Genomic DNA, 27,564 nt, shown 5'->3' with positions numbered 1-27,564 from the left:
AAGGAAGCAGGAAGGACAGGAAGGTCAGTGGCAGCATCTAAGGCACTACTGCACTAGAGACTGCCTGACCCCACGTCCTGAACCCAGCATCCAAAAGGCCAGGAGAACAGAGGCCTAAGAACAAGGAAGGTTCTCTTGTGAGAGGGAACCCCTCATGGTATCTAGCAATTTCTTGGAGCATCTAGTAGGATTAAGGTCTCCCTTCATCCACCCACATCTGCACAAATGTCTTGCTTTAGTCAATCCCAAGGGCTACCCCCATGAGCAGGGGTTTGGAGGAGACCCAGCAAGGAGTCTGGCCAACTCCTTATAACCAGAAGCCAATAGGGATCAGTCTTTGACAACCACGGAGGCCCTCAAACAGTCACATGAGATTTGAGATCACATGGAATCATTAAATATTGCACATGGTCCTTTAATTCTCTGCAGCAAAGGCCCTCGTCTAAAGCCCCAGAGCTTTGGTTCTGCAGAACTGGGGATGAGTGTGAGATTGATAAATAGCAATTCTGGGGAAGTGGTTCTAGATGGGTGGGGCCGATGTGGAAGGCTCAGGGTAGAAATGTAAAGTGGGCGCAAGTCACAGGCCTGCTTCCAGGTGAGCTCCAGTTCCTTCTGGGTTTGGGGACTGGGGAATGAGGAGGCAGATGAGTTAGTTTAAAGGTCCCAAGATTCCAGTGTCTCTGTGGATGGAGCAGTCTTGGCTGGATGGATGCACCTGAGTGAGGGCAAGGCACTTCCCTTGCCTTCCCTCAGTTCTTGACTTCTCCTAGGCGGAGCTGGGCAAAAGAAGTGGCCAACTGCAGCGCCTCCTGCAGGCAGCCCACATTTTTGCCCGTGGCCTGAGCGGACATATCTTTGCCACCACCTTTGCCATCCATCAGGCCAGACACCTGCTGTACCCACTCGCTGGCTTTCAGGCCCCGGTTGGCTGCATTCTGGAAGAGAAAAATTCAAAGTAGGAGTCAAGAAGGATGGGTTGGAATGACACGTGGAGAAGGAAGAGCTATGAAAGGATGAGGGCCTACAGACACCCATTCTGGCTGCAGGTGGCACTATCAGAGGCTGACCTAGAACCAGAGCCTTGCGGGTCCAGTCAGCTGAGAACAGAGTCCCCTGGGTACATGTGGCAGAACAAACTGACCTGGGGGACTTGACACAAGCATGTGATCTTGCCAGCCTCATTATCCACAGTAAAGAGCATTGCAGATGTCTGAGGGGAGTGTGTCTTGAAGAGCTTCAGGGCTTCATTCAAGGCCTATAGGGAGAATAGGGGTCAAGCCAGGGACCGGGGGATGTGTCCAGATAATTTAGCAAATTTGCAAAGCTCAGGACTCAGCACTCCCACCCACCCCCACCTCTAAACCCCTGAAAAGAGCAGGCACTATCCACACCATCACACCATCTTGAGTGTGAAATCTTATAGCATGGAGCCTGGCTCATTCCAGCTCTCAGCTCTGGCTTCCACTGCTCAGGGGAGAAGGAAGTTCTGAGCACACCAGCCACCTGGTTCCTCCCCCAAATCAGCCTAACATGTCCCAGACATGCCCCACAGCGGCCCCTCAGTCATTGTGCTTAGAGCTGCAGAGCTCTCATGTCAGCACTAGAGAGCTAATGGGATCCAGTGTATTGGGAAGAAGGGAGCCCCAGCCCCAAGTTGCCTTGGCTGAAGCGCCGCTCTCCATCTCCAGGATGACCAGGGGTTGGTTGGGATTGCTGTCGATGAGCTGCTTGGTCTTCTCCAACACCTGCAAGGAAGGAAGTTCCCACAAGAGAAGTCTCAGGTCCAAGGTCCTTTGATCACCTGCCCAGTTCTGGTGGGCAAACCCTCAAGGCTCCCTTGCATCCTCTGGTGCCAGGACTTACTCGCTTCTGGACATCAGCTTTGCTGGCACGGTCTAGGTCATCCATGACTTTCTTCAGGGCTTTGAGGCTTTCCCGGAACTCATCTTTCTGCCACTGGGGGATGACGGCGGTGGCCAGAGCCTGGAACCAGAGCCCAAAGGACATTGGGATCTGGCCCACAAGGAGCTAGAAATGTAAGGTTCCTGCCTGTCCCACACTTATAGACTTTAATATCAAAGTCGTGGCCTAATTAGTTTCTCCTAGGAGAGAGAAAACTAAACAAAACAGGATCCATGGAGCTTCCATTAATCATTATAGAGAAACCTAGATCTCAGAAGGTACCGCAGTCCCTGGGGGGTTGTCCTTGAAGTGGTGGACCCACAGCACCTTACCCTGTACCCACAGAAAGAACAGAGTGCCCACAGAGCACTGGTGTTCTAAGCCAGCATTGTCTGGGGCAAAGGAAGCCCTACCTCACCAAGGTCTGCAATTTCCTTCTGCACATCCTTGTTTGGTGCAGTCTGGGCCTTCACTTTGGCCTCCATGTCCAAGAGAGAATTCTTCAGGCTCTCTGCTTTCCGGAGGGCCTGGAAAGGAACAATCAGGGTAGCAGGCCCCGTGCCAGGTCAACTCTGGCATTACCACCCTGCCTGTAAGCAGGCTATAAACAGATTAGCACACACATATGCCCACCAACAGTGGCAATTTCCTTCCAGAAGCTACTGCCTGTAGCCTCCTTTCCCCCAAAGGAAATTAACCTCACAGGCCCGGTCAACAGAAAGGCTATAACTATTCAGGGCCACGCCTGCCAAAAAAATCAGTCACAGCCTGTCTGACCCCAGGAAATGGTCACCCACAGATTTGGACACACACTGGGAACAAATGCCAGTCCTCAGCACCCAGAGACACTGTCCTCAGAATCCTCTGGCCTGGGTGATGCAGGCCAGAGATGAGGGCTCTGGAAGCAGCAGCACCAATTCCCTGCTAAGGAGAATTCACAGCCTGCTGTAGGTGGGAGAGGCTTCTCAGCTGCCCAATAACTGGGGGATGTTCCTAGGCAGTGATGTCTAGCCTGCCATCCAAACTCAATCAACACGCTGGATTGACTCCCACCTTGGAATCGGATACTTCACACAATTGCTCACCTTCTGAGCTTCCGCACCCGTGACACCCACTATCCGTCGGATGCCCTTGGCAATGGCCTCTTCACTCACAATCACAAAAGCGCCTGCGTGACTTGAATTCTGCAGGTGCCTGGTGACAGAACATAGAATCCAGGTGACAAGGAAGCCAGGTGCCCTGGTTCTCATCACTCCCTGGGGGTGAAGCTTGAGTGAGGTTAGTCAACTCCCAGGAACGCTTCCTTGAGGGGACAGTGGACAGAGGCCCTTCATGCTTGAGGGAATTTCAGAGGCCAGCAGAATAAGAGTCAGAGAATGTGTGAATGGAACTGAGCATCAGGATACAGAGTAAGACACCAACTCTGGGTTTCCTTTCTTTTTCTGTGTTGATCTGCATTTGATCCCCGGCATCCCTTATGGTCCTTGAGCAGAGATTTTTTTTTTTTTTTTTTTTTTTTTTTGCTTTTGAGCGATACCTGGTGACGCTCAGGGGTTACTCCTGCTATGCACTCAGAAATAGCTCCTGGCTTGGGGGGAATCATATGGAACGCCAGGGAATCAAACCGCAGTCCGTCCTAGGTTAGCGTGTGCAAGGTGCCCTACTGCTTACGCCACCACTCTGGAGTGATTGCTAGGAGTGGTTTCTGAACACAGAACCAGGAGTAACAACCCCTGAGGGCTGCCAGATATGGCCCAATAAACAAGACTCAAAAAAAAAAAAAAAAAAAGACTCCTGGGGCCGGAGAGATAGCATGGAGGTAAGGCGTTTGCCTTTCATGCAGAAGGTCATCGGTTCAAATCCCGGCGTCCCATATGGTCCCCCGTGCCTGCCAGGAGCAATTTCTGAGTATGGAGCCAGGAATAACCCCTGAGCACTGCCGGGTGTGACCCAAAAATCACAAAAAAAAAAAAAAAAAAAAAAAAAAAAAAAAAAAAAACAAATTAAAAAAAAAAAAAAAAAAAAAAAAAAAAAGACTCCTGGCAGGCTTAGGAGATCAAACCTGGTTCAGCTGCATGCAAGGCAAATGTTGTACCCATTGTGCTAATGCTCTGGACAGGGTTTTTTTTTTTTTTTTTGGGGGGGGGGGTGAGGGACACACCCAGTGTACTCAGGGGTTACTGCAGGCTCTGCATTCAGAAATTACTTCTGGTAGATCTGGACATTTAGGATGTTGGGAATTGAACCAGGGTCAGCCCTGTGCAAGGAAAGCACCCTCACAGAAGGTGTTCTTAGGAAGCAGGATCCTCTGAGGACACCATCACTGTTCCCAAAAGAATAAAAGTGGCATGGAAAAATGTGATAAAACTGGAAAAAAAAATTTTTTTTTTAAGTTTTGGTTTTAGGGCCACACTTGGCTGTGCTCAGAAATTACTCCTGGGCCCGGAGAGATAGCACAGCGGTGTTTGCCTTGCAAGCAGCCCATCCAGGACCAAAGGTAGTTGGTTCGAATCCCGGTGTCCCATATGGTCCCCCGTGCCTGCCAGGAGCTATTTCTGAGCAGACAGCCAGGAGTAACTCCTGAGCACAGCCGGGTGTGACCCAAAAACCAAAAAAAAAAAAGAAATTACTCCTGGCTCTGCACTCTGGTGATGATCCAGGAACCACACGGGGTGCCGGGGACTGAACCTGGATCGGCCACATAAAAGGCAAATGCTCTCCCCACTGTCTTCTCTGAGGAGTCCCCTGAGCTGGGTTTTCAGTGTGTGTTTGTACCTGCCTTACTCTGGTCTCTGAACTAATAGGGTTAATCCTCCAGCTGGAAGCTAAATCTCCAGGATCAGACCCCAACTATATAAATTCTCCAGTCTCTGCTGGATCCTGAACTCATAGACCTTTTGTCAGGATTGGCTCCAGGTCAAGAAACTGTTCATCCCACTTTAGGAGACCCTCTGTAATCTGGGAGCTTCCCTGCATTCTTTTTCCTTTCCCTAAATAAAAGCTTTTACTAAAAATATAAAACAAGAAACAAAAACTACTGTGTTCATGGGCTAGAATGATAATACAGCAGGCAGGGGCACTTGCTGTGCACATAGCCAACCTCTGCTAGATCCAGGCTTCCTCTCCCTATGGCCCCACGGGACCACCAGGAGTAATTCATGAGCAAAGAAGCCAGAAATAAACTCTGTGCCCCACCAGTACAACCCAAACCTCTACACTTGCCCCACACAAAAATCTTCAGATTGTTTTTACTTCTCCTGGGTAGAATATTTCATCACAAGGATAGTAGGGCATTTTTGCCTTGCACACAACTCTCCCAAGCATCCCATATTGTTTCCCGAGTTCTAGAAGTAATTCCTAAAAGCATAGCCAGGAATTAATCCCTAAGCAATTCTTCAGGGTGTGGTAAAAAAACAAAAAGGAAAAATTCACAAACCCAGGAATCATTAACAGCTGTACGGTTGGAGCTGGAGAGAGAGCACAGCAGTTAAGGGTTGTAACAGGTCACTAAAATTCCAAGGAATGCTATTTAAAAGGGAATTTCTGAGGACTTTATTGCCTCCCTTAGAAAAAGTAATATTGGGGCCAGAGCAGTGGCACAAGTGGTAGGGTGTTTGCCTTGCACATGCTAACCTAGGACAGACTAAGGTTCGATTCCCTGGCATCTCATATAGTCCCTCAAACCAGGAGTGGTTTCTGAGTGCATAGCCAGGAGTAATCCCTGAGTGTCACCGGGTGTGGGCCAAAAATAAAAGAAGGAAAAAAAGAAAAGGCAGTGATGAGGCTAGAGCTATTAATAGCACAGTGGGTGCTTGCTACATACGGCTGACTCATGTTCGAGCTCCAGCATCTTATAGAGAACTCATTAATTAATCATTAATTGATAATTATTAATAGTACTTATTAATTATTAATTTCTGAGTGCGAAATCAGGAGAAACCTCTGAGCATCACTGGGTATGGCCCCAAACCAAAAATAAGTAAATGAATAAATAAAATGAACTAATCCATCCCAGGACTCCAACCCTAAAGGTAATGCTAAATCAAACCCAAAAACTCTACCCCCATACCCATCCCCGAGTCACTCACGTTCCTCCACAGAACTCCACAGAAGTGAGGGAGCCAGCAGGACCCAAGGGGTCATCCAACAACTTGGCCACGGGGACCCCAATGGAGACAACACGCACAGGATCAGGGTAAGTTTCATCAAACACAGCCCGCAGGCCCTGGATGGCTTTTGCTGCTGCCAAAGGACAATCCTGGGTGTAGACAGGCTGCCAAAGCAAACAGATAGGGAACAAGCTGGGGTGGCAGTCTCTGGGATATCGTGGGAAACTTGTGGTTTCATGCAGGACACTGGATTATTCTGGTTCCACCTCTACTCACCAAGTACCCCAAGTAACCTAAAGTTAGTCTGGGGAGCAAAATGATTTTCATTGACCATGCCACATGCCCCTCATATGGATGCGCCATGTAGCAGATTTGATTGTAGGACTTCTGCCTATTGTCCCAGCAACTCTTAGTTAGATCTTAACATCCCTTTACCTGCCATCACTACTACTTCCCCCTAGAAAAAGGTGAGAATTTACTACGTAAAGGAAATCAATGCCACATAGCAGGTACCAGGAGTGGGAGTGCCACAGTGCCCAAGATCCTCAGGTACCAAGCAGTGGTGTAGGAAGGTATTTAACACACAAGGCCCAAGACACAAACCCCATTTGTTGGTTTATTTTGGGTCATAGCTGGAGATGCTCAGGAATTACACCTGGCAGACTCGGGGGACCCTTTGGGATGCAGGGGATCGAACCCAGGTCAGCTGTGTGCAAAGCAAGCACCTTACCTGCTATGCTATTGCTCTAAGCCCAGACCCAGCTCACCTTGGCATCTTCAATCATCCCATTAGCAATCTCCTCGGCTTTCTTGATCTGTGCGGTGGACATGGCTCCCTTGGCAGTGAAGTCAAACCGCAGGCGGTCGGGTGCCACCAGCGATCCTCGTTGGTCGGCCTCCCCGAGCACAGAGCGCAGGGCGAAGTTGAGTATGTGGGTGGCTGTGTGGTTGCTCATGACGGGTCTCCGGCGGGGCTGTGAGGTGGGCAGAAGAGCAGGTAAAAGTTGCTTCCCACCCACCCCACTTCTTCCCCCAAAGCTACTTCACTCACAGTGCTGCCACTGATAATGTCTCTCCACACATCAAATTTTGATTTCTTCCCTAAAACCAAAACCATAAAAATCTCCCAACAGTGGGCTGATTCTAAAGGGGAGGGGTGAGGCCCTGTCCCTACAACTACCTCACTTCCTTCCACTGCCTTCAAGAGAAACAGTCTAACTTTGATTTTTTTCTCAACAAGTTTACTGGAACATAGCCACAGTACACACATCACCTGCAGTGGCTCTGCTTGAGCTGCGTGAAGGAGAACAGCTACTATGGACACTAGATGGCCCATAAAGCCAAAGTATTCACTACCCACCCCTTTACAAAACATGCATTGCCGAGTCTTGACCCAGAAAATGGACCTGATAATAGCCTTCTTAGACTATGAAATCAGGATAATACCCCAATACCCTGGCAATGACACCTGAGTCTGAGGATTATGAGGACTACCTAAAGCCCTGATCAAGTCTTGGGTGTTTAGTTGAGAAACACATTTCTGGTTTTTTTTTGTATTTGGTTTTTTTTTTTTTGTGGTTTTTGGGTCACACCCGGCAGTGCTCAGGGGTTATTCCTGGCTCCACGCTCAGAAATTGCTCCTGGCAGGCACGGGGGACCATATGGGATGCCAGGATTCGAATCGATGACCTCCTGCATGAAAGGCAAACGCCTTACCTCCATGCTATCTCTCCGGCCCCGCCCCTTTTTTTGGCCACCACCCAGGGTGCTCAGGGGTTACTCCTGGCTTAGGGAACCATATGGGATGCCGGACATTGAATCAAGGTCCGTTCTAGGTTAGCGCATGCAAGGCAAACGCCCTACCACTTGCGCCACTGCTCCATTCCCAGAAACACATTTCTTTTTTTTTTTTTTTTTTTTTGGTTTTTGGGTCACACCCGGCGGTACTCAGGGGTTACTCCTGGCTGTCTGCTCAGAAATAGCTCCTGGCAGGCACGGGGGACCATATGGGACACCGGGATTCGAACCAACCACCTTTGGTCCTGGATCGGCTGCTTGCAAGGCAAACGCCGCTGTGCTATCTCTCCGGGCCCCAGAAACACATTTCTATTGTCCTGAAGCTATTCTTGTGGAGTCTGTCACAGTAGCAGAACTGATTTTTTTTTTTTTTTTTTTGGTTTTTGGGTCACACCCGGTGGCATTCAGAAGTTACTCCTGGCTCTGTGCTCAGAAATTATTCCTGGCAGGCTTGGGGGACCATATGGGATGCCAGGATTCAAACAACCATCCATCCTGGGTCGGCTGCGTGCAAGGCAAATGCCCTGCCACTGTGCTATCTCTTCAGCCCCAGAACTGATTTCTTTTTTTTTTTTTTTTTTTTTTTTGGTTTTTGGGCCACACCCGGTAATGCTCAGGGGTTACTCCTGGCTATGTGCTCAGAAGTTGCTCCTGGCTTGGGGGACCATATGGGACACCGGGGGATCGAACCGCGGTCCGTCCAAGGCTAGCGCAGGCAAAGCAGGCACCTTACCTTTAGCGCCACCACCCAGCCCCAGAACTGATATCTTAAATAATACAAGATCCTGAAGATGTAATTTGGGTTGACTAGAGAAGACAATCTATGAAAACGAGTCTATAGAGCCTAAATTAAAGTCACTGTGCCTGAATCGGAACTATGAAGATTTAACTTCTGGCTATATCCCTTCTAAGATGAGGTCCTGCTAGTCACCTATTATTTCACTTCAGAATGAAAAGACACAATTTAAAACCCTAAGAGAGGGCCAAAGCAATAGCACAGTGGTAGAGCATTTGCCTCGCATATGACCAACTAGGACAAACTGGGTTCGATTCCCAGCATCCCATATGGTCCCCATGCCTGCCAGGAGCAATTTCAGATCGTAGAGCCAGGAGTAACCCCTGAGCGCTGCTGGGTGTGACCCAAAAACCAAAAACCAAAAACCAAAAAAAAAAAAAAAAAAAATCCTATCATCACATAGAGAAAATCACCATAATGCATTCTTTTGTTTTTGTGCCACATGCAGCTGAGCTCAGGGCTTACTCCTGGCTCTGCACTCAAGGATCATGCCTACTAGGCTTGGGAGGACCATATGAGGTTCTGGGGAGTGAACCCAGGTCAGCCGCATACAAGGCAAACGTTCTACCCACTGTCTATTGCTCCATCCCCATGATGTGTACTTTACTTACACATTCTACAGTTCCATGTCAGTTATTCCTCTCAAAAGCTGCACTTTCAAATTTAGTCGCCTTGCCTTACATCCATGTTGATAGTGAGGCACTGGGTATATGGCATTGCCACACCACAGCCCCCACCAGTGTGTGCTGCCATTACTGTTGTTAGGGCCCTTCTCATCCGCACCCATCCATGTAGAGCTTAGGAAGTGATATCCAATAAGACTCACCTCATCGACAAAGAGCCGGACATGGTCGCCCACCCGCAGGCTGCCGTAGATGGTTCCAACATGCAGCACATACCCTCCTCGCACCTGAGTGTTCTTCACCGTAAACTCTGTTTTCTAAGAGCAATCAAGATGAGCAAGACAAAAACACATCAGGGCCCAAAGCACACAAGGAAAGAGTCACTTCAGTCTATATAAGAAGATGATGTGGCGGTGACTGGTACTGAACCCAGCACCACACACATGCCTCTGTGGTCGAGGGCTGGGCTACACTCTCAACCCATAGATTGATTTTAGTTTTGGGATTTTGGGTTATGCCTGGCAATATTCAGGGCTTACTCCTTGTTCTGTACTCAGGGGTCACTCTTGGTGGTGCACGAAGGAACCATATTGAACATATAACTACTCTTTAGAAAGCCTCTCCGGGGGTTGAAGAGATAGAAAGGTGCTTACCTGGCATGTGACTGACTGAATGGTTTCAACCCCCTAGAATCCTCCTCTTTAAGCAAGGGCAGCTAGGAGTGAGCCCTGAGTAGAGCCAGGAGTAAGCAGCCCCTGAACACTGCTAGTGGGCCCCAAAACCATAAATAAAAGGGAAAAAAGATTTCTGTCTAGGGCCAGAGTGATAGCACAATGAGGAGGGTGTTTGCCTTGCACACGGCTGACCTGGTTCAATCCCTGGGATTCCATATGATTTCCTGAGCACTGCAAGGTATAACCCCAAAACCAAACAAAGACAAACAAACAAAAAAAAAAAAAAAAAAAAGAAAGCTCTCGGGCCCGGAGAGATAGCACAGCGGTGTTTGCCTTGCAAGCAGCCGATCCAGGACCAAAGGTGGTTGGTTCGAATCCCGGTGTCCCATATGGTCCCCCGTGCCTGCCAGGAGCTATTTCTGTGAGCAGACAGCCAGGAGTAACCCCTGAGCAACGCCGGGTGTGGCCCAAAAACCAAAAAAAAAAAAAAAAAGAAAAGAAAGCTCTCTATCTGTGTTTGTAGGCAAAGCTTGGAAGAACCCAAGATCCCAAGATGAGGGGCTGGAGAGTGAACCCAGGTCAGCTGCATAAAGACAAACGTTCTGTGGCAGTCCCTAACATTGCCTCAAATCAAGTGGCTTTCCAGCACCAAAATGCATGACCCACCCCCAAAGATTCTGAGAATAACCCTTGCCCCAACACGGACCAGCCCATTAACAGCCCCTCTCAGACTCACATCCTCACTGCTGTCATCCAGCTTGACCAGGTAGCCTTCGTCGTAGATCTGCCCTCCTTGCTCGGCATAGAAGCAGGTCTTGTCTAGCACCACACCACACTCTTGGCCTGTGGACACTTCATCCACGAACATCTTATCCCTGCGCAGAGCCATCACTGTTGCCGTGGTGCTCTCAAACTCTGCAGGGAAGGGTATAGAAGGACAAGTAGTACCATTTGTACAATCCCTGCTGGCTTCTGCTGGTTAGTCCAATCCAGGCAGGGGCATGAGCACATAGGCCAATGCAGCCCTCAGCAGGTCAATGAACTCCTGGGCTACTTGGGACACACACATGCCCAGGATATGAGTCTTTCAGAGTTGGAACTGGGACAGTTTAACACCGGAGATATAGTACAGTGGGAAGGGAAGAGTGCATGCCTTGCACATGGCCAACTCAGGATTGATTGATTCCCAGTACTGCCAGAAATAATTCCTGAGTGTAGAGGCAGGAGTAAGCTCTGAGCATCACTGGGTATGGTCCCCAAAACACACACACACAAAAAAAACCCTAATTATATATTGAAGAAAACTAGTCACAAAAACTAGTGTGACTAGTAACACTATAGAGGAGACTATGGTAGAAAGTCTGGGTTCCTCATCCTCAGCATGCTCTGAAAACCGTAGGTGAGCCGGGGAACGCACCATAACTACCGCTGGAGTCCGAGTGGTAATTGTACTTTGGGGAATCATCTGTTGCCTGGAGACCTTTCTCCCGGAGCTCCTCGATGGCGTAAATGTCCAGCATGATGAGGTCTTCTCCCCCAGCTCCCTTGCCCTGGGATTTCAGCTGCCAGAAGAGAAATTTACATAAAGTTAGCCTGAAACTAGGGGCCGGAGAGATAGCACAGTGACAGGGTGTTTGCCTTACAAGCGGGCGACCCAGAACTGATGGTGGTTCAAATCCCAGCATCTCATATGGTCCTCTGCGCCTGGCAAGAGTGATTTCTGAGCAGAGCCAGGAGTAACCCCTGAGCACTGCTGGGTGTGATCCCAAAACAAAACAAAGCAAAAAGTTACTCTGAAACTCTCAAGCACTCAAAGATGCCAAGCAATTGTCTGATGTGAAGCTCTAGAACGAGTTGGTTTTGTTTTGTTTTGTTTTTTGTTTGTTTGTTTCTGGGCCATACCCCGTGATGTTCATGAGTAACTCATGGCTCTGTGCTTAGAAATCACTCAAGGGACCATGTGGGATGCCAAAGATCAAACCTGGGTCAGCAATGCCCAAGGCAAATGCCCCCTACTGACTATACTTAATGCTCTGACCCTTAGAACGAGTTTTTTTTCATCTTAGTGCCGAGACATTGAAGATCCAACAACCATAGAGAATTACTAGGACTGACATGGTCATTCTTATTTTTGGTTTGGACGTTTTGGTGTTTTTTGCGGGGGCAGGGAGGCAGGGCTTACTGCTGATGGTTCTTTTTTATTTTATTTATTTTATTTTTTTTTTTGGTTTCTTGGGCCACACCTGGTGATGCTCAGGGGTTACTCCTGGCTATACACTCAGATATCACCCCGGCTTGAGGGGACCATATGGGATGCTGGAGGAATTAAACTGACCCACAGTCCATCCTAGGCTAGTGCGTGCAAGGCCTTACGCCCTGAGCCACCACTCCAGTCCCAACTCCTGGTGGTTCTTGAGGAAACATATAGGATGCCAAAGATTGAATGTAGGTTGGCCATATGCAAGGCAAGCACCCTACCCTGATTTGGTCAGTCTTCAATGGGGGCTAGTGTCGAAGCTCAGCCACATGCTTTGCATGCAGGGGCCTGGACTAGGTCCTGATCTAGCCTATTATATGCATATTTGAGTATCCCCAGGAAAAAACCCAAGTATTGTAACGTGTGACTGACCCCAAAACCAGGACTCTTGTTCTGCTGCCAAGACCCCGCTATACCTGTTTTTCCTGTGTATGCCCCAAAGTTTTACCTGGGCCAGTTTCCGCTCCTCTTCAAAGCCATCCATATCTACCAACATGCCTTTCTCCTCAGCAATGAGTCCCGTGAGGTCCACTGGGAACCCATAAGTGTCATAAAGAAGCCAAGCAGTGTCTCCTACATAGCACAAAGGAAGAGGTGAGAATATATGGCAGTTCCCTTCTTGTCCATCCAAAGCTTCCCAGGAGGATGTGGCAGTGATGGCAAGATTAAAACCAAGGCATGGGGCTAGAGAGATAGCATGGAGGTAAGGCGTTCGCCTTTCATGCAGAAGGACAGTGGTTCGAATCCTGGCATCCCATATGGTCCCCTGTGCCTGCCAGGGGCGATTTCTGAGCATAGAGCCAGGAGTAACCCCGGAACATGCTGCCAGGTGTGACCCAAAACCCCCCCAAAAACCCAAAAAAACTAAGGCAGTATAGAGGCCAGAGAGATAGTACAGTGGGTAGGGTGTTTTCCTTGAATACAGCTGACCCAGGCTCTATTGCCTCCACCATACATGGTTCCCTGAGTATAGCCAGAGGTGATCACTGAGCACTGCTAGGTATGCCTCCCAAAATAAACAAGTGCCCCCAAACCAGGACCTCATACATGCAAAGCCATCTCTGGGTCAAAGTTGTTTCTTTTCTCTTAATTTTTGGGTCACACCAGCAGTGTGATTTTGTAATTTTACTATAAATGCCCCCTTCCAATTTGGGGTAAGATTTAGCTAATTCCAGCAATGCTCAAGGGCTATTTCTAGTCCAGTGCTCAGGAGTGATCCCTGGCAGTGCTTAGGGAACTCTTTATGATGCGGGGATTAAACCAGGGTAAATGGGATACAATGCACATCCTCTCTTTCTAGTTCTAAAAATCCAACATTAGGGGCCGGAGAGATAGCATGGAGGGTAAGGAGTTTGCCTTTCATGCAGAAGGTCATCGGTTCGAATCCCGGCGTCCCATGTGGTCCCCCGAGCCTGCCAGGAGCGATTTCTGAGCGTAGAGCCAGGAGTAACCCCTGAGCAGTGCCGGGTGTGACCCAAAAACCAAAAAAAAAAAAAAAAAAAAAAAAAAAAAAAAAAAAAAAAATCCAACATTACACCTAACAGTTTCATGAAGCTTCTGCCCAGTCTCTACAGACAGTGTCCACTGTCGGCCTATGAAACAGTCTTGCCTCTTCCCTCAAGAGGAACTGGCCTGGCCAAGAAAGTAGTAAATGGAGCGTTACCGGGAATGGTCTTGCAGTCTCCAAGACTCTGAATCTTCCGGTCCAGGATACGCCGCCCTCTGCTGAGAGTCTTGAGAAATTGCACTTCCTCTTCGTTAATGATGTCCTTGACCATATCTGGGTCCTTCTTTAGCTCAGGGAAAGCATCTCCCTGACAAAGGAGAGACACAACAAGGGAAGCTGGGACCCTTCTGAAAAACCTTCACTGCCACACAGCGTCTGGCCAGAAAATCCACCTACCAGAGACTGGACGACCACATCTACCAAGGTGGCGAAGAACCCCCTGCTGGCATTGAGTTTCTCATGGGAATAGCGAACTGCCCGGCGGAGAATCCGTCTCAGCACATACCTGTGAGAGGCAGAATCCAGCATCGATGCTTGGTTACATTTGCAGTTGATTGCTTTGGAAGAGGGTAGGCCTTTGGAATTCTACCCCAAAATACCAGTTTTGCCATCAGCTTGCTGCTCTCTGCATTCTCCAAGATCACTAACACTTAATTCCAACATAAACATACTGGGCTGGAGAGATAGTACAGCAGTAGGGCATTTGTCTTGCATGTGGTTGACCCGGGTTCGATCCCTGGCATGCCATAAGGTCCTCAGACCACCAAGATTAATTCCTAAAGACAGAGCCAGGAGTAATCCCTGAGCACTACCAGGTGTGGCCCAAAATTCAAAAAAAAGAAAAAGAAAAGAAAAGAAAAAAAATCCATAAAAAAAAAGGTCTCCAAAGAAAAAGGAAGACAACAATAACAAAGTAAAGAAAGTCTAAAAGTGCTCTGAATGGGGAGTGGGGGGGTGCCCTGAAACTCACAAAGCAATCCTACTACTCACCCCCGCCCTGTGTTGTCAGGCCGGCCGCCATCTGCAAGTGCCACAGTGATGGTCCGAGCATGGTCAGCCAGCACCCGATAGGCCATGTCGATCCCGTCAACATCGTCAGCCCCAACTTTCCCTGTGTAAGGCCGGGCCCCTGTGCCCTAAAGATTAAAATCAGGAGACAGCTGATTAGGAAGCATACTCTGGCATTGCCAGGCCCTAGGAGGTTAGGGTTAGGGTTAGGATAGGATTAGGGAGTCATAAGGAGGAAATCTGACTGAGCCCCTTGCCAGATCCTGCAACCCCAAGAGAGGTGGCAGTCCAGGGAGTCAAGAGGCACTAGCTTGCCCCCTCCACACAGCCAGTGGCAAGGCCTGTGTCTAGAGCTTCATTATTAACAATGGAATAAGCCAAAGTGTATGGAACAGCACTGTGAGGAGGCCTGCCCGGAGGTCACCAGCTGGCCACAGAGTTTGACAAGGGCATACCTTTTGAATGGCTTCAAAGTAAGGGATGAAAAGATCAGTGTCGTAGTTGGACATTTTGTTCTGCAGCACAGACACCAGCCGTTCCAGACCCATTCCTGTGTCGATGCTCTTCTTGGGAAGTGGCTTCAGAACGCCATCAGCCTCCCTGTATGGTCATAAGAGAGAGTTAAAACAAAAAGCTGGGCCCGGAGAGATAGCACAGTGGCGTTTGCCTTGCAAGCAGCCAATCCAGGACCAAAGGTGGTTGGTTCGAATCCCGGTGTCCCATATGGTCCCCATGCCTGCCAGGAGCTATTTCTGAGCAGACAGTCAGGAGTAACCCCTGAGCACCGCCAGGTGTGTTCCAAAAACCAAAAAAAAAAAAAAAAAAAAGCTGCCAGACAGACAATATAGTGGAGAGTGTGTTTGCCCTACACACAGCCAGCCTGGGTTTGACCCCCAGCATCCTCTATGGTCCCGAATTCCACCAGGAGTAATTCCTGATAGCAGAGGCAGAAATAAGCCATGAGCCACACCAGGTATGTGTCCTCCCATCCCCCCAAAATACTAAAGAGAACAGTGGCAAAGCCGGAGAGATAGCATGGACATAGGGCGGTTGCCTTACATCCAGAAGGACTGTGGTTCGAATCCCGGCATCCCATATGGTCCCCATGCCTGCCAGGGGCGATTTCTGAGCGCATAGCCAGGAGTAAACCCTGAGCCCTGCTGGGTGTAACCCCCCCAAAAAAAAAATAAATAAAAAGAGAGAGAGAGAACAGTGGCTTTTCCAGAGTAGAAAAAGCAAAGAAACAGGGCCCGGAGAGATAGCACAGCGGTGTTTGCCTTGCAAGCAGCCGATCCAGGACCAAAGGTGGTTGGTTCAAATCCCGGTGTCCCATATGGCCCCCCGTGCCTGCCAGGAGCGATTTCTGAGCAGACAGCCAGAAGTAACCCCTGAGCACCGCCGGGTGTGACCCAAAAACCAAAAACCAAAAAAAAAAAAAAAGAAAGAAAAAGCAAAGAAACAGATAAGCAATAAATTTGTATTGAGAACATGGACTTGCAGAACAAGCCCTCTTTCTTTCTTCCCTTTCCTCCCTCTCTTGGCCCTCTTCTTTCTCTGTTCTGTCTTCAAAGACAAGAATGAGGGGCCAGAGATAATATGGAGGTAGGGTGTTTGCCTTGCATGCAAAGGACGGTCCCCTTAGCCTGCCAGGAATGATTTCTGAGTGTAGAGCCAGGAGTAACCCGAGCGCTGCCAGGTGTGACCCAAAAACAAAAATAAACAAAAAACCAAAGGTAAGAATGAAAAGAGAGAAGAGGGGCTGGAGTGATGGTAGAGTGAGGAGGATGCTTGCCTTGTATGTGAACAATTTGGGTTCAATCCCTGACACTACTCTGTTTCTTCAGCCCTGCGAGGAGTGATCCCTGAGCAGAGTCAGGAGTAAGATCCAAGCACTGCTGAGTGTGGCTCAAAATAATGAAAAAATAAGTAAAAATAAAAAAAGAGATGTTCGAGTGGTCCAGATTGGGCTTTCTCTAATTGTCAGGAACAGAGCAGGACCACAAGGTCACCTGTTATACTGGATGAACACAAGGTTCCAGATCTCCAGCACGTTGGGATCATCCTGGTTGACAAGGTGGGCGGCATCCCGGCCACCAATCCGGTCGTAGTGGATCTCACTGCAAGGACCGCAGGGGCCTGTGTCACCCATCTCCCAGAAGTTGTCCTTCATATTTCCAGGAAGGATTTTGTTTTCATCAAGCCTGAAAGGAAAAAAGTTAAAGCCCATTAAACCAGGCTTACCTTCATCACAAGGGGGTGGTGTGTTTACAATTCCTTCCTCCTTCCCTCCCTCCCTCCCTCCCTCCCTCCCTCCCTCCCTCCCTCCCTCCCTCCCTCCCTTCCTTCCTTCCTTCATTTCCTTCCTTGCTTCCTTCCTCCTTCCTTCTTCCTTCTTTCTTTCCTTCTCTCTCTCTCTCTCTCTCTCTCTCTCTTTCTTTCTCTCTCTCTCCTTCCTTTCTTTTGTTTTTGGGTCACATGCACAGTGCTCAGGGCTTACTCCTGGTTCTGCACTCAGAGGTCACTCCTGGAAGTGCTCAGAGACCATATGGGATGCCAAGTACTGAACCTGGGTTGGCCACATGCAAGACAAATGCCCTCCCCACTGTCCTATAGCTCAGACTCCTAGCTACTGCATCTTACCCCAGGTTCTGCCAGATCTGTTTGCACTCTAAGTCTGGCTCTAAGCCAGCTGCTTCATCGCCACCAAAGTAAGTAACATAAAGTCTTTCCACTGGAATCCCAAACTCTTGGGTGAGAAGTTCCAGTGCCATCTTGCAGGCCAATTCCTATAAAAAGAATGGAAAGATGTCAGAAATTATCATAAGAAAATCTACTGAGTATGAACATAAAAAATAAAAATAAGGGGGCCGGGAAGGTGGCGCTAGAGGTAAGGTGTCTGCCTTGCAAGCGCTAGCATAGGACGGACCGCGGTTCGATCCCCCGGCATCCCATATGGTCTCCCCAAGCCAGGGGTGATTTCTGAGTGCATAGCCAGGAGTAACCCCTGAGTGTCAAACGGGTGTGGCCCAAAAAACAAAAAACAAAAAACAAAAAAAAAAAAATAAAATAAAAAATAAAAATAGGGGCTGGGCGGTGGCGCTGGAGGTAAGGTGCCTGCCTTGCCTGCGCTAGCCTAGGATGGACCGCGGTTCGATCCCCCGGCGTCCCATATGGTCCCCCAAGAAGCCAGGAGCAACTTCTGAGCGCATAGCCAGGAGTAACCCCTGAGCGTCACAAGGTGTGGCCCAAAAACCAAAAAAAAATAAATAAAAATAGATGATGAAAACAAAGATAAAAAACTTAAATATCTTCACAATGAATTTACACTCATGATCAGCTTGAATCAGAAACACAATCTGAAGTCATTAAATCACAAATACTCCTATCAGGAAGCCTTAGGGTCTCTGTCAGTCCTGCCTCTCCTAATAAGGAGAATTCATCATTTCATAACAGAGAACACAGGACCTCCAATGCTACAATGGCAAGGACTTGCTGGCTCCAAGAAGACCTCAACAGGTTTTCTTTCCACATTATTTGCAACTTACCTTAAAATAATCTCCAAAAGACCAAGAGCCCAACATTTCAAAAAAGGTGTGGTGGTAGACATCCTTGCCCACGTCATCAAGGTCATTGTGCTTGCCACCAGCTCGGATGCATTTCTGGGTATTAGCAGCTCTGCTCAGCTTTGCCATTGGGTGTGAGGGATCAATGGTGTTCAGGAAGATGGGTTTAAACTGAAAAAGGAAGAGGCCCTTTTAGCTTTTGAAGAGAGCATGGTCAGGTTGGTGGGAAGAGCCACACACAAAACAGACCAGAGTTCTCCACACCAGCATAAACAGTCTATCAAGGAGCAAGTTGCTTCCAGGTCTTGGTTCCGTCAAGGCCACCACTGCCACTGAAACACTCTCTGCAGGCCAATACCTGACATGCTGAAACCTGAGCTTACTTCAAAGCCTTAAGCAGTAAGAAGCTGCTTCATCTCTACAGAAGAATTTATTCTGAATATTTATGTGATCACTTGGTTAGTCATAAAAATAATGAGGAAGGAGGGGCCGGGCGGTGGCGCTAAAGGTAAGGTGCCTGCGCTAGCCTTGGATGGACCGCGGTTCGATCCCCTGGTGTCCCATATGGTCCCCCAAGCCAGGAGCAACTTCTGAGCACATAGCCAGGAGTAACCCCTGAGCGTTACCGGGTGTGGCCCAAAAACCAAAAAAAAAAAAAAAAAAAAAAAAAAAAATAATGAGGAAGGGGACTAAAGCAATAGTACAGTAAGATGGGGTATTTGCCTTGCATGTGGTTGACCTGATTTAATCCCTAGCATACCATATGGTCCCCTAGTACTGCTAGGAGTAATTCCTGAATGCAGAGCCAGGAGTAAAGCCTGAGCACCAATAGGTGTGGACTGTCCCCAAATCCCCCAAAAGGAATTACACCTGTATTATCTCTCCATCCCAAGGCTCCCCTCCCCTAATTTTTTCCTTCACATTCAGAGGTGCTTAGGGTGCTGAGCTGAGGAATCACTCTTAATGGGCTTGGGGGACTGACTATATGGGATGCCAAGGGTCTTAAACCTGGGTCTCTCAAGTGCCCTACCACTTGACAATACTAGTCACTTAATAGTACTAGACAGACCTATCGCTTTGATCCAAGGCCCCTTTTGTATTTTTTCAGGGAAGTCACACCCAGCAATGCTCAGGGGTTACTCCTAGCTCTGTGCTCAGAAATCGTTCCTGGCAGGCTTGGGGGACTATATGGGATGCTGGGGATAGAACCAGGGTCTGACCTCGGTCAGCTGTATGTAAGGCACTACCACTGAGCTATCACACCGGCCAAGGTCCCTTTTAAAAAGCTTTCCTGGGGCCAGAGAGATAGCATGGAGGTAAGGCATTTGCTTTGCATGCAGAGGGACGGTGGTTTGAGTCCCAGCATCCCATGTGGTCCCCCGAGCCTGCCAGCAGCGGCTTCTGAGTGTGGAGCCAGGAGTAACCCCTGAGCACTGCTGGGTGTGACCCAAAAACAAAAACAAAACAAAACAAAACAAATTTAAAAAGCTTTCCTGGAACTGCATATGGTCCCCAAACAGAATCAGGAATAGTCCTAGTCACTGATGCAAAATAATACCAAATGTTTGAGAATCTATTACTTAAATGCTGTATTAAATATTTCCATGCAGGAGCCATAGAGATAGCATAGAGGTAAGGCATTTGCCTTTCATGCAGAAGGTCATTGGTTCAAATCCCGGCATCCCATATGGTCCCCCGTGCCTGCCAGGAGCAATTTTTGAGCGTTGAGCCAGGAGTAACCCCTGAGTGCTGCCTGGTGTGACCCAAAAACTGAAAAAAAAAAAAAAAAATTTCCATGCATTATTTTATTTAAACTGCAGCCTACAGGCACCAATTCTTAATCTCTCTCTCTCTCTCTCTCCCTCCCTCCCTCCCTCCCTCCCTCCCTCCCTCCCTCCCTCCCTCTCTCTCTCTCTCTCTCTCTCTCTCTCTCTCTCTCTGTTTTTGGGTCACACCCAGCATCGCTCAGGGGTTACTCTTGGCTCTGAGCTCAGAAGTCGCTCCTGGCAGACTCAGGGGACCATATGGGATACTGGGATTCGAACCAGGGTCTGTCCTGTGTTGGCTGCAAGCAAGGCAAATGCCTTACTGCTGTGCTATTGCTCCAGCCCCTATTTCTCATTTCTTTTTTTTTTTTGGTTTTTGGGCCACACCCGTTTGACGCTCAGGGGTTACTCCTGGCTATGTGCTCAGAAATCGCCCCTGGCTTGGGGGGACCATATGGGACGCCGGGGGATCGAATCACGGTCCGTTCCTTGGTAGCGCTTAAAAGGCAGACACCTTATCTCTAGCGCCACCTTCCCGGCCCCTATTTCTCATTTCTTAGACAAAAATACCTGGGGTTCCATGACAGAAAAATTTCCCAAAATCATATAGTTAAGTGAAAGAAGCGGGTTCTGGTTACCTCCAGGAACATGGCTTTATTCACTACTCTGCTACTCTCCTTGGGAAGAGGTAAGAAGAAAGGAAAACCCCTTACCTGGTTCATGCCAGCATTGGCAAAGAGCAACGTGGGGTCATCTAGAGGAATGGTGGCAGATGAGTGGACATACGTGTGCTCATTTCTCTTGAAGAAATCAATGAACCGCTGCCGGATTTCACTTGCTGTTAGGGTTGAGTCCATTTTGAAAGGAACCCTAGAGAACTGACCGAAGAAAACAATGAAGGAAAATTAGGAGCGATGAAATGAAGAGATAAGTGGCCTTTTACACACCAAACTCCTGGCTTCTTGGTGTTGCAAGTCAGCCCTTGATGGGGCTGACTGATGGAGGGATGGAGAATGAGGTCTTTCTCCTCCAGCTCGGAACACACGTCTGCCACCCTGTTCAGCTGGCGATTCTGAGGTGAATGCCACGAGTAGAAAGCTAACAGGCAGTCAGGCTTCAGAAGGTATCAGCTTTATTCCATGGACATGGCTGAAACCAAAAGCCCAAGAATCAGCCCTCGAAAAAGCCCCTGCCTACCACAGACCCTTGCTTTTATACATCAGAATCAGGTACCAGGGCCCGGAGAGAGAGCACAGCGGCGTTTGCCTTGCAAGCAGCCGACCCAGGACCAAAGGTGGTTGGTTCGAATCCCGGTGTCCCATATGGTCCCCCCGTGCCTGCCAGGAGCTCTTTCTGAGCAGACAGCCAGGAGTAACCCCTGAGCACCGCCGGGTGTGGCTCAAAAACCAAAAAAAAAAAAAAAAGAATCAGGTACCACCCTACGGTGGGAGCAGAATGCCAGGTCACACCCTAGGGTAGGGCACAATCACCTATCAGTATAGGAACAGTAACATAATAATCCCAAGGAAATGTTTTCATACACAACACTTGGGACAAACCGAAGAGCAAGAATCTGACCTAAAACTCTGAGGTGGGTGCTGGAGTGATTACACATCAATAGGGTGCTTGCCTTGCATGTGGCCAACCCAGGATGAACCTGGGTTCGATCCCCAGCATCCCATATGGTTCCCCAAGCTTTCCAGGAGTGATTTCTGAGCACAGAGCCAGGAGTAACCCGAGTGCCACTGGGTGTAGCCCAAAAAACAAAAACCAAAAATAAATAAAACTCTTAGGTTATAATGTCCAAGGCTAACTCATCAAAGCAAAACCTGCCTAGAGTTGTACAGACCAAGTGGAGAGGGGGCAATCTCTTTCGGCCCATCAGCCAATCAAGCATGGGGAGCAGGGAAGTAGCTCGCTCAGTGCTAGAACCTTTGAGGATGTGAGTCCCCGGGTTGGATCCTGGATACCACATTTACTTAAAAGATATCAAAACAGGGCCTGGAGAGATAGGACAGTAGCGTTTGCCTTGCAAGCAGCCAATCCAGGACCAAAGGTGGTTGGTTCAAATCCTGGTGTCAAATATGGTCCCCCGTGCCTGCCAGGAGCTATTTCTGAGCAGACAGCCAGGAGTAACCCTTGAGTAATGCCGGGTGTGACCCAAAAACCAAAAAAAAAAGATATCAAAACACTCTTTTTGTGTTGACTTATTTTTGTTTTGGGCTGGCAGTAGAGCTTATTCTTGGCTGTTCTCAGGGACCACTCATGGTGGGACTCAGGGTACCATATAGGGTGCCAGAAACTAAACCTAGGTCTACCATATGCAAGGAAAGAGTCCTATGCCCTACACTATGGCTCCAGCCCCATTGTGTGAATTTTAGGCCATACCCAGCAGTGCTCAGAGCTTACTACTGAATCTGCATTTAGATCTCATTCCTGGCAGTGCTTGGGGAGTGGGGGGACCCTTATGTAGTGCGGGGATCAGATCAAATCCATGTGCCCTAGATCAGACTTTATAGTTGGCAGAGAAACTTCCAGAAATAGAGGGTCAGCAGCCTGAGACTCTAGGTCCTGAATGAAGTTCCTTCTCTCCACCAGAAATGAAGGAGCCCATGCCAGATGAATTCCACAAACTTTCACAACATACCAAACCAGCCTACTGTGACCCCCGATGGGGGACCCCCGACCCTCGGGGGTGTGGGAATGAAGGTGGCTAGTAATTTGTGGGTTCTCCCGAGCAAAGCCTATCTGTGAAGTAAACTTGAGAGGTTAGTAAAGAGAGAGCTTAAGACAACTCATGCTGTTCAAAAGGATTTATTGCTCGGGGAGACTGGCATTTAAAGGCAAAATACGTCATGGGAGGTGTTACAAGTACGTCACTCAATTTTCCACCAATTACAGCTTGCAAGCGCTTATCAGCATAAGCTGGGGGCAGGAAATAGGGAGGGGTAAAGAGGTAGACCTGAGCACATTAAAAAACATCTAGTTTGTACTGAAGGCACAGTCATGTAAAACATTACCAAACAGGATCTATAAATTTTACTCAGCAAGCATAAATAAAACATCAGCTGTAAACACATTAATCTTCTGCTAACACAAAGGCAAGTTGTTCTATATGGGTAACTTTCCTCTGGCTGGGTGTTTTCGGCTGCTTTAAATATACTTTAGAGTTTAGCTATTTCCTTTGTCCTCAGGGCATGGGTGCCTCTGGTTGTATGTAGAGTCTAAAGTTTCAGAGGTTCCAGTTATGCTCAGGGTTCAAGCAGCCCCCAACAGCCTACAGCAGTGCAAAGTGCGACTACTCCCATAGCCAGGGTTCCCAGGTTAGACCTGCCAGACTTGGAAGCAGCTGCCAGTGGCAGGGAACCTGGGGCTCACCCACATGGATCATGAGCCATTTGACTTGCCTCGCCATGGTCTGAGCACCCCTAGAGTTAAGTGGCAAACTGCTTCTCTTATGGGGACTGAATTTCTGGGGAAGTGAAGAAAACAGAAATAAAAATGAAAGAGAAATGGGAACACAGTGAAGTCACCATGTCAAAGCTCTTTCATAGACAGGTTCCCAATTATCTGGAAGACCTTCTTGTCCAGTATGATGAAGGGATGGTATAGGGAACTTGAATATGGTGTGAGGTTTCTTGGGAGGCAGGGAGAGGTGATAGGCTGCGGTGGAGTGTGCCTATCTCTGACATGGTGCTGCAGTGTTAAGAAGTAAAATTCTGGGCCCGGAGAGATAGCACAGCGGTGTTTGCCTTGCAAGCAGCTGATCCAGAACCTAAGGTGGTTGGTTCGAATCCCGGTGTCCCATATGGTCCCCCGTGCCTGCCAGGAGCTATTTCTGAGCAGACAGCCAGGAGTAACCCCTGAGCACCGCCAGGTGTGACCCAAAAAAACAAAAAACAAAAAAAAAGTAAAATTCTAGGGCCAGAGAGATAGCATGAAGGTAAGGTGCTTGCCTCGCATGCACAAAGTTGGTGGTTCAAATCCCAGCATCATAATATGAGTCTGCCAGGAACAATTTCTGAGCACAGAGCCAGGAGTAACCCCTGAGCACTGCCAGGTGTGACCCCCAAAAAAAACAAAACAAAACAAAACAAAAAAAAACCAAAACAACAAAAGGATAATTCTATGTCCAATGAAACTTTTTTTTTTTTTTTTTGGTTTTTGGCCACACCCAGCGATGCTCAGGGGTTACTCCTGGCTGTCTGCTCAGAAATAGCTCCTGGCAGGCACGGGGGACCATATGGGACACCGCGATTCAACCAGCACCTTTGTTCCTGGATTGGCTGTTTGCAAGGCAAACGCCGATGTGCTATCTCTCCGGGCCCTCTTTTTTTTTTTTTTTTGGCAATGAAACTTTTTGTTGTTGTTTTGTTTATTGACACACCTCTGACAATACTCAGGGGGCGATATGGAATACCAAGATTAAACCTGGATAGGCCAAGTACAAGACCAGTGTCTTACCCTATGTAGCATTTTTCAGCCCCACTTCCAGTTATTTTTGTCAACTATTTTGTCAGCTTCTTGTTTAGAAAATAATAGTCAAGACTGGGAATTTAGCTAGATTTTCAGCATTAGCTAGTTTGTGAGGTCCTCAGTTTCATTCCCAGCTTCACAAAGAAAAAATATTAAATAAAAGGCCAGAGAGATAGTAGAAGGATTAAGGTGCTTTCTTGTGTATACTGACCCTGCATGGCATGTCCTCTGAACATTAACAGGAGCATTCCCAAGCAAAAGCAAAACAGGAAGAGAGAAGAATAGGCATGGAGCATGCACTGCATCTGTTCAGGGAAACAAAGTGCCAGGGTTCCCCAGAGCTCCCTCATACAAAACTTATACTCAAGACTTTCAGGGCCAGGGGGGGCTGACTCTGGGGGCTAGAACGATAGCACAGTGGGTAGGGCATTTGCCTTGCATGCAGCAGACCTGGGTTTTATCCCCAGCATCCCATATGGTTCCCCAAATCTACCAGAAGTGATTTCTAAGTGCAGAACCAGAAGTAACCTGAGAGCCTCCGTGTGTGGCCCAAAAACAAAAAACAAAATAACGGTAAAAAAATAAAAATAAGGGGGCCGGGCGGTGGCGCTAAAGGTAAGGTGCCTGCCTTGCCTGCGCTAGCCTTGGACGGACCACGGTTCGATCCCCCGGTGTCCCATATGGTCCCCCAAGCCAGGAGCAACTTCTGAGCACATAGCCAGGAGTAACCCCTGAGCGTTACTGGGTGTGGCCCAAAAACCAAAAAAAAAAAAAAAAATAAAAATAAAATCTTAGGACCATCTCCTTGGCACCTGGGATGGTAATTCTGAGGCACACAACACCACTGAGATAGCACAGCAGGTAAAGTGCTATCTTACCTGTGGCTGACTTAGGTTTGATGTCCAGCACCCAATATAGTCCCCTGAGCACTGCTGGGCATGGCCCAGAAACAAACAAATAAAGGGGTGCTAAATTCCAAAAGATAGGAAAACTCCATTTTTTAACTTATTGACCATACTACAATATAAGTATTCAGTGGTGAGAGGAACCAAGATACAGAAATAACTGTGATGTAAAAGACTCTAACATGAGGGCCAGAGAGATAGTACAATGGAAAGGGTGCTTGCTTTGCACATGATCCACCCGGTTTGAACCTTGGCATCACAAATGGTTTCTGTAAGGAGTAATCCCTGTGTATAGAGGCTGAAGTAGCTTTGAGCACAGCCAGGTGTGACCCAAACCCAAATAAAACCAAAAAGGGGGCCCGGAGAGATAGCACAGTGGCGTTTGCCTTGCAAGCAGCCGATCCAGGACCAAAGGTGGTTGGTTCGAATCGCGGTGTCCCATATGGTCCCCTGTGCCTGCCAGGAGCTATTTCTGAGCAGACAACCAGGAGTAACCCCTGAGCAACGCTGGGTGTGGCCCAAAAACCAAAAAACAAACAAACAAAAAAAACATAAAGGCTTTTAGTATGTCAAATAGAGGCAGTTCTGCTCTGGAAGCTGGGACAACTAAAATTGTGCCACAACCCAGTCATCTTTTCAGTCTCATTACTTCTTTTTGGTTTTCAGGCCACACCTGGTGGTGCTCAGAGATCACTCCTAGTAGGGCTAAGGGACCATATATGGTGCTAGGGATTGAACCAGGTTGGCCATATGCAAGGCAAGTGCCCTCCCGGCTGTAACTACAGCTCCAGTTCACTCATTCTTTTTTTTTTTTGGTGGTTTTTGGGTCACACCCGGCAGTGCTCAGGGATTATTCCTGGCTCCAGGCTCAGAAATTGTTCCTGGCAGGCACGGGGGACCATATGGGACGCCGGGATTCGAACCGATGACCTCCTGCATGAAAGGCAATCGCCTTACCTCCCATGCTATCTCTCCGGCCCCCTTTTTTTTCATTTTTTTTTTCAATGTAAATGTAGATGTGTAGGCTGTATAGGGAATAGAGGTAGCACAAAAGGGGCCTGAAATTCCAGGAGGTATAAACAGCTAACAGTTCCTGAAAATCACACTCCCCCTTTTAGAGCTTCAGTCACCATACTTTAGACATGCTCTTCAGTTATCTACTGAACTCTATTCTATTTCCCTAGTTAATTTCTTGCTCTCTTTCTCTCTCTATTCTCATAGCCCCAGGTGTCTGGCTTCATAATTTTCAAACACATGTAATAGCGGGTTTCATATGCATATTCCTATCAAGCTGTCAATGCCGTCCCAAGTGGGAAGCAGACCTCCTTTGGCTCAAGGTTAAGATGTAACCTCAGCATCTCTATAAATCTGGGGGCTCAATAAGCCTATATACGTAGGCACAATAAGCCCAGCTCTCAGATCAAAGCAAAGCAGGACCAATTGGCGGAAAAAGCCTCCGGTGGACAGGAAGGAGTACAGAGAAAACTTCCAGAAGCAGATCTGTATCAGCACCGGTTATTAATAAGCTCCTTTAAGCATTTAGAAAAACAGCTCACGCTAGATTTCCACCCATCTAAAACAACCTTCATTCAACGCCCACCGTCCTAGGGGAGACTAAAACCAAGAGATAGAAAAACGAGTCAGATAAAGTGGGTAATTTCATGTAACCAGGAAATCTCTTGGGGTGCAGATCCACAGCAAGGACACCAGAGGCCGTTCCGCCCTGGAACCCCAAAGGTTTGACAAAAGACCATTCTCTGGCTATGTCCCACCCGACCCAAGCACCAGCCCAAGCAGGCCCTGGCACCCCTGGCCCATCCATGATCCTTGCCCGTGGGATCCACGATTTCAAGCCCCCATGGGATCATCCGCACGGCACTCTGAGTTCTAGTTGACCGGCCTGCACCCCGAAGAGCGGTCACCCCAAGTCCTCCCGCAATACCCACCGAATTGAGCCCGCGGTTACCAGCTCCCACCGACGCGCAGCTGCACTAGTGTTCACCTCCGACAGCGCAACCCGGACCGTGCCGCCCAATCACAGCGCGACGATGGGAAGCGTCCGCAGGACACTCAATGTCCTGAGATATTTATTGGTCGTCACGCGTGACAATCAAGCCGAACGCAAATCAACGGCAGAGTCGGTTTCTGGGAAAGCGACCGGACTGCGGCTGATGCAACGGC

The 27,564-nt window shown here is 48.4% G+C and overlaps 1 protein-coding gene across 1 annotated transcript; it reads right to left on the bottom strand.

The window, feature by feature from the left end:
• Window positions 1–399: 399 nt before the first annotated feature.
• Window positions 400–27,392, bottom strand: AARS1 (alanyl-tRNA synthetase 1). Its single transcript, XM_049786341.1, has 21 exons — window positions 27,330–27,392; window positions 20,716–20,880; window positions 18,219–18,407; window positions 17,314–17,459; window positions 16,683–16,874; window positions 15,129–15,273; window positions 14,656–14,801; window positions 14,062–14,170; window positions 13,822–13,972; window positions 12,607–12,731; window positions 11,319–11,463; window positions 10,638–10,816; window positions 9,431–9,544; window positions 6,779–6,985; window positions 5,991–6,175; window positions 2,988–3,096; window positions 2,316–2,429; window positions 1,864–1,983; window positions 1,659–1,745; window positions 1,142–1,255; window positions 400–935 (listed from the first exon to the last, which is right to left on the bottom strand). Exons 2-21 carry the CDS (start codon window positions 20,857–20,859, stop codon window positions 750–752), a joined length of 2,907 nt encoding a protein of 968 aa, XP_049642298.1. The 5' UTR covers window positions 20,860–20,880; window positions 27,330–27,392; the 3' UTR covers window positions 400–749.
• Window positions 27,393–27,564: the final 172 nt, after the last annotated feature.

Source organism: Suncus etruscus, chromosome 14 (genome assembly GCF_024139225.1).
Source record: "Suncus etruscus isolate mSunEtr1 chromosome 14, mSunEtr1.pri.cur, whole genome shotgun sequence".
NCBI lineage: Eukaryota > Metazoa > Chordata > Mammalia > Eulipotyphla > Soricidae > Suncus > Suncus etruscus.
This window is presented reverse-complemented; position numbering and strand designations above follow the sequence as displayed.

What these genes read in the sequence shown, in the direction of transcription:
- AARS1 (XM_049786341.1), bottom strand. Translation starts at nt 20,859, where the DNA reads ATGGACTCAACCCTAACAGCAAGTGAAATCCGGCAGCGGTTCATTGAT. An exon ending in CCTGACAACACAGGGCGGGG is followed by an intron (nt 14,171 to 14,655) that starts GTGAGTAGTAGG and finishes TGCCTCTCACAG; the next exon opens with GTATGTGCTGAGACGGATTC. An exon ending in AGAGCGGCGCTTCAGCCAAG is followed by an intron (nt 1,256 to 1,658) that starts GCAACTTGGGGC and finishes TTCTCCCTATAG; the next exon opens with GCCTTGAATGAAGCCCTGAA.